General features: G+C 38.7%; 1 protein-coding gene across 2 annotated transcripts in view; it reads right to left on the bottom strand.

Moving 5' to 3' along the window:
• The window catches only part of PHEX (phosphate regulating endopeptidase homolog X-linked), a 168325-nt gene that overhangs the window by 3710 nt on the left and 152548 nt on the right, over positions 1–12067 (bottom strand). For both annotated transcript variants that reach the window (XM_028522759.2, XM_036016337.1), the window contains 2 exons: positions 5529–5594; positions 4190–4294 (listed from right to left, as the gene is read on the bottom strand). In XM_028522759.2, coding sequence (XP_028378560.1) covers positions 4190–4294; positions 5529–5594 — 171 coding nt within the window. The remainder of the gene's footprint in view (positions 1–4189; positions 4295–5528; positions 5595–12067) is intronic.

The raw sequence follows: 12067 nt of genomic DNA, 5'->3' as shown, positions 1-12067 counted from the left end.
CTGGTTTAACTGCTCCAAATTATACTAAAGAGTAATTTTAGACTTGATGGATGACAGTTTTAGGACATTAGATAAAACCTTCATCAGTGGTAACATTTATTATTCTAATCCCCAGAGCAGAAGTTTTTATCACTGTAAATAATTCCACAACTTGAATAAATTAGGAAGGTTTCCAGACAAATGCAATAGATCAAGAGAACAGTACATGTACCCAGGAATCAACCAATGTATTCATTCAATTAATATAATGCTTACAATAACCCTTATGAAATGTAACTGCATTCATTTGAATCAGGAAAATGAATCAAGCACCCATTATTGAGTACGGTCATGAGAAGTTAGTATTTTGCATGCTGGGGGCCTTGTTTGCCTCACCCTAGAGCAGCCCTTGGGCAGGAGAACCCTTCCCCATCTCCTGTGCAGTTGTGCACGGCTGTGTGACTTGTGCTGCCCAGTGAAATGTGAGGAGAAGGGATATATGTCCTTTCCTGGAGAAGTTTTAAAAAAACTGGCAGAAGTTTTACGAGCCTTCAGAACAATTTAAAATGCTACGTTAAGGGCCACTGCGCATTTCCTCATATTCCTTTTGTACTCCTGTGGTGACCATGGAAGCCCATGTCAGGATAAAGACTCTAAAACCCAGGCCCCTGAGTAATAACTACGAGCAGAAACCCAATACCAGCCTATGTTGAACAAAGGGCATGAACAAAAAATAAACTTCCCTTGTTTTGTCTCTGCACCATAAGCTACCTAAGCCTGGCTCGAGGCATGTCTTCAAATATGACATAGTCTTGAAGTATGAGAAGAACCAGGATGCATGAATATGATGGGGAGGTAGTTCAAAGTGGAGGAGAATGGAAGCGAAGGCATATTTGAGAGGGGAAGAAAAAGAGAGACATTTGGTGTGGCTAAACTGGGGTGCATAAGGGGCAGCCCCAGGGGACCGGGGAGAAGGTGCCAGGTTTCTGAAGCCCTGAGCAACAGCCTCAAGTGCTTAAAACTATATTTAAACACTGTGATGAGCAGGAAAATGATAAAAATCCTATTTTAGAAAGATTTCTCTGGCAGGGATATATAAAAGTAGAAGGAAATTAGACACTAGTTAGAAGACTATTTACGGGCCCCAGGAAGGCTCCCAATGAATGTCTACTAAATAAGCAGAGACGCAAATGGAGAGAAGCAGAAAGATAAGAATATCCGAGGGGAAAAGGTGGCAGGTCACGGGCACCGCAGGAATACGGGAAGCAGGAAAGGCAACATGATGCTATGGTTTTCCATCAAGATACACCACCAGTCACAGTGGTTCTGACTTTAACTTTGAAGATGTTTTTGTCATATGATTCTTCAATTTCCTCAGAAACTAGCTACTGTGAAGTTGTTTCTGGCACTCCATTTTACCTGAGTTTTTTCTTATGTTATTTTTCCTCCTATTCTTACATTATTGTACAGTATTGTCTTTGCTTCATACTATCATTTCTGAGATTACTATAAACACATTATGGTTGTTACTGTTTTCCTAGTGTCTTCGTAGGAGGGAAGATATAACTTTACTTCCTATAGGTAGACTTATTCAATGTACAAGAGACTGAAAATCCCCTCATTCTGTCAGTGGGAAAAGCTCTAAGAAATTTCTCATTAGTGATATAAAATGGCTTTCTATTTTTCCTAGATCTCTTTAGTTTAAAATAAATCAGATATGGCTTTCAACCTTATTTGGAGACATTTCAAAAAGATGACTGTAATGTTGCTATGCTATCAGTTAGTTCACTTCATCTACAAAGACATGTTGTGAACTAGGGTGTAACTAAGGTGGACTTTGAGTAAGTAAGAACCTAAGTAAGAACTGATGGACCTTGTACTTTGTCTTCTAGAATAGAGGTCAGCAAACTTTTTCTATAAAGCAAAATGTAGTAAATAAATCAGGCTTGGCAGATCATAAGGTTTCTGCTTCAACTACTCAACTCTGCCACTGTAGCCCAAAACCAGCCAGAGGCAATAAGTAAAAGAAAGTCTGTGATTATTTTGCAATAAAACAGTATTTACAAAAACAGACAGCAGGTCATATTTGGCCATGGACCCTGGTTGACCAAGTCCTGCTCTAGGAAGTTCTGACTATGCCTCTGTGTGCGCTTCTTTTAGCTATATGAAGTCTGTCCAGAAAGTATCTAGCCATAGAAGAAGCTACAAGATACAAGAAACACTGTACATAGGACAATGATGCCTCAGTCCCCTTCAAGGTAGGCACCTTGGAACCTCACACATTTCTCCCAATTGCCATCAGCTGCCCCATCATATCTTCCTGAATCTCATCAATGGTCTGAAATCTCTTCCCTTTCAAAGGTGATTTTAGTCTTGGGAAAAGTCAGAAGTTGCAGGGCACCAAATATGGGCTTTAGGGGGACTGAGTCACCTGGGCGATTTGATGTTTCACCAAAAAACTCTGCATGAGATGCGATGGTATTTCAGTGGCATGTAACACAGACAGTGGTGAAAAGATACTAGTCAGTAAATCATGTCATGAGGCTGGTGGAATATCCAGAAAAGAAGAGTTCAAGACCTAGCCAACAGATGAAAAGAAAGAGAGGCTGAATACGAAGAGCATTTAAAAGAATGAAACATCTAGCTCTTGGAACACACATAAAAACAAGGATAGAAAAACGAAATAAGACCTAAGAATCCAGGTTTTCTAATCAGGAAGACCCAAAGACTGGGGGTGTTTTAGGAGAAATGAGAAAACTAAACAGAAGTCATGTTGTTCATGACTCCAGTTTTGTTGGTGTTAAATGGATAAATGATATTTTGTTTAGGGCTGTCATGTCGGCTTTAAGAAATAAAACACCCCAAACAGGTGGGAATCGTTTAGGCAGCGTTGAGTGAAGAAGACATGCGAAGGTACGAACTTAGTGAGGAGAAATAGGAGGGACAGAAGGCTGTGCCGATGAAAACTCTGGTGGAGTTGTGAGCATGCAGAGACATATATGCCCACTTGAGTCCATGTGTCAAAACCTTGCACAACCCATCCCTGACTTCTTTGAAAACGGGGCCTACAAATTTGTGACATAAGCCAATGCAGTAGTTAATAACAAAGAATTGGCACTTGCTTCACTAGCCAGACTCTCCAATGCAGAAATGCCCCTTATTTAGTGCACGTCATCTATTTCTGCTCGGAGAGCCCATTAAACTCACAAAAGAGTCACGTGACTCTCCTTGCCTTTGTTGTTTTTTTCCAGCTGTCGTAGTCATCACCTATTCATCTGACAGTTGGGAACACAGCCTGTGGCTCCCCCACAGGGTGAGAGTGGTGAGGTAGTCCGCAAACAAGGCAAAGGGGACATGCAGGAAAGCGCGGGGTCATGAAAGCCAATGGGTGAGCCACTTGAAATGGCTATTATAAATGTTTTCAAATAGTAACATTAGAAGTCAGGCTGTACTACCCAAATATCAAGTGAGTTCCCATAGGGCTGGTAACCCACTTTATTAAAAATGCCAATAAACCTTGATTCAATTAGTTAATTATGTCTGGTAGTTAGGGGACTGGGTGAAAAAGGAGAAGCGATTGAGAGGTACAAATTGGTAGTTACAGAATAGTCATGGGGATATAAAGTACAGTATAGGAAAGGTAGTCAATAATATTGTAATAACTATGTATGGGCCAGGTGGGTACGGGAAATATCAATGGGAACACTTTGTAGAGTAGATGACTGTCTAACTGCTATGCTGTATGCCTGAAACTAATACAAAATAGTATTGAATGTAAAAAAAAGCTTCCAATTAAAGTACAATAGGCTAAAAACTGATGTCTCATGGAACATTAAGAAAATAAAATTTGCCCTGGCCAGTGTGGCTCAGTGGATTGAGTGCTGGCCTGTGAACCAAAGGGTTGCCGGTTCGATTCCCAGTCAGGGCACATGCCTGGGTTGCAGGCCAGATCCCCAATAGGGGGTGTGCAAGAGGCAACCACACATTGATGTTTCCCTACGTCTCTTTCTCCTTCCCTTCCTTTCTCTCGGAAAATAAGTGAAATCTTTTTTAAAATGAAAATGAAATTTATTGTGAAAATAAGCAGCAAGATAAAAATTTCAACTGAGATGAAAGTTATGCCGTTAAACATTTGTTCCAAACCTTTAATCAAAGAAGCAAGCCAAAGTCCCACATTTCATCTCTGATGCCCCTTCCTTGGTCTACTCACATGAGCATAACTCAGGAAGAAGAGCTGGTTGTTGGTGAATGTGATACCCGGTAGAAGAGGCTCCTCCACTCCCTGCCTCTTGTCATTTATCCATTTCCTGTAAGCCTGACAAGAGAAGCAGCACAGGTGACCCTCTGCAATGATCGCTTTCCTCCTTTACTATCCAGTGCAGAGATGTCAAACATGTCCTCTACTATGTCCAAAATGTACCTTGTCAAGGTTTCCATTAAGAAAACAAACCTAGCCCTGGCTGGTGTGGCTCAGTGGATTGAGTGCCAGCCTACAAAGCAAAAGGTCAGCGGTTCGATTCCCAGTCAGGGCACATGCCTGGTTTGTGGGCCAGGTCCCCAGTGCGGGGCATGTGAAAGGCAACCACACACTGATGTTTCTCTCCCTCTCTTTCTCCCTCCCTTCCCCTCTCTAAAAATAAATAAATAAAATCTTTAAAAAAAAAAGAAAGAAAACAAGCCTAGAAATGCATGTCAATATTATACTGCTTAACAGGGAAGTAGGTTCACCTGCAAAAAAACCTTACATTGAATAAATACCAAAGCAGTAGGGCCAAAGCGTTCACTTGTTAAACAACAACCCTTCCCCACAAAAAGATGTTCTTTCTCTTCTTACCAGGGAACAAACAAATCTAACACAATGACAAGGGCTGTGGAAACAAATTTGGGGGTCAACATACTGAATTTTTTTTTATTTTGCCAGGTAAGAGGGAATACTCTCATCAATCACCATCAGCTTGTAAAATAAATATATTTCAACTAGAATAGAAGAAGGATATAATCTCAGAATAACAGCCTTTGTCTTCACATTGAATGCATTTAGCTTTTATGGAAATCTTTCCTTATCATCCTTACGTTTGTTGTTTAACCACAGACCAGTGGATGATGAAAATATTATATGGACTCTTACCTGGCCAGCTACATAAGAACTGCTAGCCTCTGGTCATAATATAGAAGTCCGGTATTTTAAGAGAAAATTATAAGGAAGGAAAACTCACATGAACCTCACCCTGAAGAGATTTCTGTAGCATGCTTTGATATTATTATGAATGTTATCTTCTGAAAACTATCTTTTAAATACATGATTCTTAATAGCAAATATTATTCTTTAGGAAGTGATTTTATACCCAAAAATAAAAGATAAAGAAATGTAGCTCTATATAACAGAGTATAATAGAGTCAATGGCAAAATATAATACTAATTGCAGAAATTCACAGAATTTACAGAAATCTTAATCCTCAAGAACATGTCTGTGGTGTGAATTGAGGTGCACCCATATGGTGTTTTAGAGCTTAATTTTTTAAACCAGAGCAACTGTTGCAGTACATACCCTAAAAGCTTCCCGCAGACCTCCATTGTCAGCAATATTTTCTCCCAGGGTCCTCTTCCCCTTCACCTAACAAAAAAAAATAGTATTTTGCAGTCAACACTATCATTCAGCAAGAGATATAACTAAGATAGCAAGAAAAAGTGCCACGTTTTAAAGAGGAAATTACATTCAATAAATAAGAGGTATATATAATACAATGTGTTATGATCAGAAACTAACCCCAGCAAGGTACTCCTGAATATAATCATTTCTATTTTATTACGCAACACATTTCTTTCTCCCCCACATCTTTGTTCTCACCCATTTAGCCAGCTCCAATAAAATGTTAAAAATATTCTGAGTGACTCTAGTTTAACGGGGAAAAAATAGAAATGTCAATATACAGATTACATTATTGGATTAGCTTGCATAATGGCAGTATTGTTTATAGTGTGCTTGTGTTTCCAAAAATTTACCATCACATGGGAACAAGAGCTCCACACCAACCATCACCATTTCACCTTCAGCAATTTCCATGAAAAATTAAAAGGAAGGTAGTTCTCACGGGGAACAAAAATCAAACAGAAGTAGCACACACCACAAGAGCAAGGTTTGCAATATGTATGATAACCGGCCAAGCATGGTGAAGACATTCTTCCAAATAGTTGAAGATTGTTCCTTAAACCCTTAAACAGGCTAGGACAAAGAATCTAAACCAATACAGCCCCAAAGCCAAAAGCCAACCTGCTGCTGTGTTTGTGCCGGCTGCAAGGTAAGACTGGATTTTGGACTTTTCAGTCACTGGGGGAGGGAGGGGAATCAAAAGCAGCACGGTATTTTGTGGCACGTGAAAATTATATGCAGTTCAAATTTCAGTGCTCATAATTCAAGCTTTACTGCAACACGGCAATGCCCATGTGTGTACATGTTGTCTGTGGTTGCTTTGTCACCACCGTGGCAGGACTGAGTAACTGCAATAGAGACCTTTCAGTCCCCAAAGCCTACATTATTTACTATCTGGCCCTTTACAGAGACAGTTTGCCCATCCCTGCCTAGGAGGCAGAATCATGCTTCCTGCCAAATGATGTCTATGTCCTAATCCCTGGAATGTGTGAAAATGTTACCTATGTGGCCAGAGAAACTTCTAAGATATGATTAAGGTTAGAATGAAGACATTAGCCTGCATTGTCCAAGCGGGTCCAATGTAATTACAAGGGCCCTTTTCAATAGAGAAAGAGGAAGTCAGGAGAGAGACGGTCTCAGTGTTGCAACGTGAAAAGACTCGGCCTGTCATTGCTGGCTTTGAAGATGGAAAGGGCCATGAGCCAAGGAATGTGGGTGGCCTCTAAAAGCTGGAAAAGGGAAAGAAACAGATCTTCCCCGAGAGCAGCTAGAAAAGGAAGCAGCCTTGGTGACACCTTGATTTTGGCCCACTGAGACCTGAGTCAAACATACAGAACTATCCAATAATAAATTTGTATCATTTCAAATCACTAAGTTTGCGGTGATTTGCTATAGCAGCAACAGGAAACAACACACCCTGCTCTAAACCTTCAAGCCAAGGATCCTATCAACCCTTTAGTTTCAAGCTAGCCCAGTCACCCAGGTACTGGCAATACTGATGAATGAAAACAAATCTTCAGATAACACTCATCTCTGTAACCACCCAGGACCTTCTTGGCTTCAGTCCCCAAAAGTTACCACTCCTGCTTTACACACATTCTTTCACTACAGTCCTACAAGGTAAGTGCTATTGTCACCACCCTCGCTTAACAAATGAGGAATCTAAGGCTCAGAGGGTGTAACACATGCCATTGGTGGTGACACACCAGATCTCCTTTCCTACCAGGACTGTATGTCTACTCCTGCACCTGCTGCCAGCTCAGGAAGATTAAGCTTGGCTTAGGTCATGTGGAGATTCTTGGGAGGTGATACCCCACCTCTCAGTAGCCGACGGACATGCAGTTAGAACAGCCCCTACCCTGGGCTGAACAATTTTTGTGGTACAATTCATGCTCCAGTCACCTCTATGGGATCAGGCTGAGGCTGAGGCCAAACTTCTGAAACCAGTGTGTTTTCCTCACCCTCTTATAGGTCTCTCCTGAAACAACCTCCACAATAAATCACTTACCCAAGAAACCCCTTCTTGGGCTCTACTTCTAGTGAATCTAGCTAAGACAAAATTATTAACTGAACTGCTCACATTTCACAGGGATTCAAGTGCAAGCAGTCTGTCACCACAGCCTTTGCTCCATAACATTCTACCTTCTCAAGTCTCAACTACTATAGACTCTGGTGCTTCTCTTTATATCCACTCATGCTCATATTTAACCTCCTTCCTTGTTCCCCTAGCCTAAACTAGAGGTTTGGGGAGTACCTCATCCTTCTGGCTCCCCCTACTCAGGACCACTTCAGTCAACCATATGGCCCTACTTTTACTTCTCAGGATTTGACACCTGCTAACAGTCTGCTTCTGTGGTTCTCCACTGAGCTCTTCCCAATTCACTGCAAAGAATGATTCAGGCAGAGAGGTCTGGCCTCCACAAATAGTTTAAAAATCGGGAGAACCAAGTCAGTGTTTATAAACAACAATGCCTTTCAAAGTACACTGATTTTTTTTACCTAAATACTTCTGCAATGGTGAAAAAAAACAAAAGTATAATAACTATAGCACAACAAGGGTTTGGGTGCTTTCCCAGCCCCAGTGAGATATCAGGAAGGCACATGTGCTTAGTTAAGGAACCAAGAGGCCCTGGGGAAACCATGTGAAGATATACTACTGATGTACTCCAATTTCCAATTCCGTGTGGTCTGCTTCTCTTAGGTACTGTGCCCTTGAATAGACAAATTAGGAGCATACAGTGTGTGCATGTGTGGTTTACAGGAGGGTCTTCTTACAGATCCATAAACTTTAAACAAGTCTTCCTTATCGGTCTCTTATTGTCAAATACAATGAGACAAATTTCTGTCTTACAATTAGGGAAGCTGGAACAGGAAATGAAATGGAAAACTACAAGAAAAAATTATATAGTGGGGGAAAGGGCACGAAAACTAACTTGATCAAACCAACAAAATAAAGAAAAGGCAACTGAAATAAAAACAATGTATGAGAGAGAAACTATATAGAGAAATTTATAAAATCATATTTGAAAACCTAAAACGAAAATCAAACAGGTGGGAAAGCATACCATGTTCTTGAATGAAATTACATTATAAAATTTAATTCCATATATTTAATGTTATTTAACTTATAATCCTATGGAATTTTCCATGGGCGGGGGTGGGGGGAGAAGAATGGGTAAAATGATTTTGGAGTACATACAGAGGTATATTTGCCTGAGAATGGCCAAGAATATAAAAGAACAGTGAGGGAGAGCTTGTATTGACATCAGAACAATGCATACACCCACAGTAATAAGGCTTTGGTGTAGAAATCAACAAATAGATCAGGAGAACAGAATATATAATACAGAAAGTTATCTCAGGATATATGAGATTCTCATACTTGACTGAGATTCTAATAACTGACCAACGTTCAGCTCAGTGAGGGGGAAAAAAAAGTCTTTTAATCAATGATGCTAGATCAATTGGCTATCCTTTTGGAAGAAAATAAAAGTGAATTCTCATATTAAACTCCACAGAAAAATAAGTGTCACATGCATGAAGATTTAAATGGAAAATAACAAAACAACAAAAACCTTCTCAGAAAAGCCAGGAGACTACAAATATGATTAGAATGGAAATATAGAAACCATTTCTTAATACAGAAATGTTTGATTTTTATGTCAAAAGATATCATATACAAAGTCAAATGGATAAGTAATATATTTGGAGGGAAATACTATAATGTAAATAATGGACACAATTTAAACATCTATAAATAGTTTAAAAGGCCCTAACTGGTGTGGCTCAGGATTGAGTGCCAGCCTGTGAACCAAAGGGTCACTGGTTCAATTCCCAGTCAGGGCACATGCCTGGGTTGCGGTCCAGGTCCCCAGAAGGGGGTGCGTGAGAGGCAGCCACACATTGATGTTTCTCTCCCTCCCTTTCTCTCTCCCTTCCCCTCTGTCTAAAAATAAAATAAATAAAATCTTTAAACAGCAGTCAAAAAATTCTCATAAACTGACAAAATAACGCAATAAATAAATGCTCTTTCATACATAACTGGTGGAAATATAAACTATTATAACGTGGTGGTACAGCAGGAACTACCTATCCCATAAGGAAAAAGAATACGTGCATAATAAAAGTATATGTGCAATAAAAATAATTGGAGGCAAAGTGTAACCCTTCAACAAGAGGTTAGTTGAATATGCTCTAGTACATTCACACTGCGAACGTTTAGGCAGCCATTGAAAACAATGAGCTAAAGGGGTGTGTGTGTGTGTCTCTATGAGCATGAGAAAAAGTGTACCAGGGTTATTAAGATGGATTACAGGTGGGTAAGTAAAGAATGATGAGAATGAAAAGGAAAGGAGGTGGCAGTAAAAGCCAAAAAGGGGTAAAATTTCACACACACACACACAGATGCATAAAATTTCATCTGTGCCTTTATGAAGGTTTATATATATACATATAATAGAAAATAAACATTTTAAAAGTACATTTATTTTGTCGAGAATTCTAAAACTAAGAACTCTTGACCAATTCTGAGTCATTAGTTCAAATTAATGAGGTTTTATTTCAATAATTTAAATGAAGAGGGGATTCACAGTGGGAGAGGGGGTGGGCTGGATGGAGGGGGCAAAAGGGAAAAAATTGGGACAACTATAATAGAATAAACAATAAAATTTTTTAAATCTGTTCTCCAAGCCAGAAACAAACAAACAAAAGAAACAAACCTAAGCAGTAGTATGGAAGGAAACATTTTAAAAGGAAATGGAGTGTAGATTTCTAAAAATTTTATTTTTGATCTTTGCCATAGGATTTTCCACATTATTCTACATTAATCCAAATCTAGGAAAACAAACTAATGTTTAGGCCTGTGGTTCTCAAACTTTACTTTGTATCAGAAACACTAGAAAGCTTGCGACGAGAGCGACTATTAGGCCCCACCCCCAAGAATTTTCATTTCTAACAACCTAACTGTACACATAAAGGAACTAGATAAAGGAGGAAATGAAGCACAAAGTTAGTAGAAGGGAAGAAATAAAGATTAAAGGCAAAATAAATGAAATACAGATTAAAAAGATGGTAGAAAAGATAAATGAAGCTAAGATATGGTTCTTTGAAAAGATAAACACACTTGACAAGCCACTATTTAGACTCAGCAAGAAAAAAAGAACTCAAATCAAATCTGAAATGAAAGAGATGTTACAACTCATATCACAGAGATAAAAAAGAATCTAAGAGACTACTATGAACAACTGTATGCCGACAAATTAGACAACCTAGGAAAAACAGGTAAATTCCTAGAAACATACAACTGACAAAGACTGAATCATGACGAAATAGAAAATATGAAGAGATTGACTACTAGGACATTGAATTAGTGATCAAAGACCTCCCAAGAAATGTTAAGTCCAGAACTAGGCTGCTTTACTGAATTCTACCAAATAGTCAATAAGAATTATTACCAATTCTTCTCACATTCTTGCAAAACAATAGAAGAGGAGAGAATTCTTCCAAACATTTTGTGAGTCCAGCATTACACTTATATCAAAACCAGACAAGGATGCCACAATAAAAGAAAATTACAGGCCAATGTCCCTGATGAACATAGATGAGAAAATCCTCAACAAAATATTAGCAAACAAAATTCAGCAGTACATTAAAAGGCTCATAGACCACGAGTAACAGCATTTATTCCAGGGATGCAAGAATGGTTCAACATCCACAAATCAATCAATGTGATATGCTACATTAACAAAGTGAAGAATAAAAGCAGTATCATCACCTCCGTATGTACAAAAAAAGCATGTAACAAAATTTAACATCAATTTATGATGAAAAACTGTCAACAAAGTTGTTCAAGAGGGAACATAGCTCAACATAACAAAGGCTGTAATATAGCAAATCCATAGCTTACATAATACTCAATGGCGAAAAGCTGAGAGCTTTTCCTCTAACACCAAGAACAAGACAAGGACATCCACCCTCACCACTTATATTCAACATAATATGAGAAATCCCAACTAGGGCAAGTAGGCAAGAAAAAAATAAAAGACATCCAAATTACAAAGGAAGAAGTAAAACTGTCACTATTTGCAGATGACATGATATTATATATGAAAATATATATACACTATATATTAGAAAACCCTAGAGACTCCATAAAAAAAAAGAAGTAGTAAACAAATTCAGTAAAGTTGCTGGATACGAAACACAAAAAAATATCTGTTGAGTTTCTTTATATCAATAATATCAGAAAGATATTAAGAAAATAATCCCATTTACAATTGCATCAAAAAGAGTAAAATACCTAGAAATAAATTCAAATAGGGAGGTGAAAGACTATATATTGAAAACTGCAAGGCATGCATGAGAGAAACTGAAGAAGATACAAATTAATGGATATTACATGTTCATGGTTTAGAAGAATGAATACTGTTAAAATGTCC

Source organism: Phyllostomus discolor, chromosome X (genome assembly GCF_004126475.2).
Source record: "Phyllostomus discolor isolate MPI-MPIP mPhyDis1 chromosome X, mPhyDis1.pri.v3, whole genome shotgun sequence".
Lineage (NCBI taxonomy): Eukaryota > Metazoa > Chordata > Mammalia > Chiroptera > Phyllostomidae > Phyllostomus > Phyllostomus discolor.
This window is presented reverse-complemented; position numbering and strand designations above follow the sequence as displayed.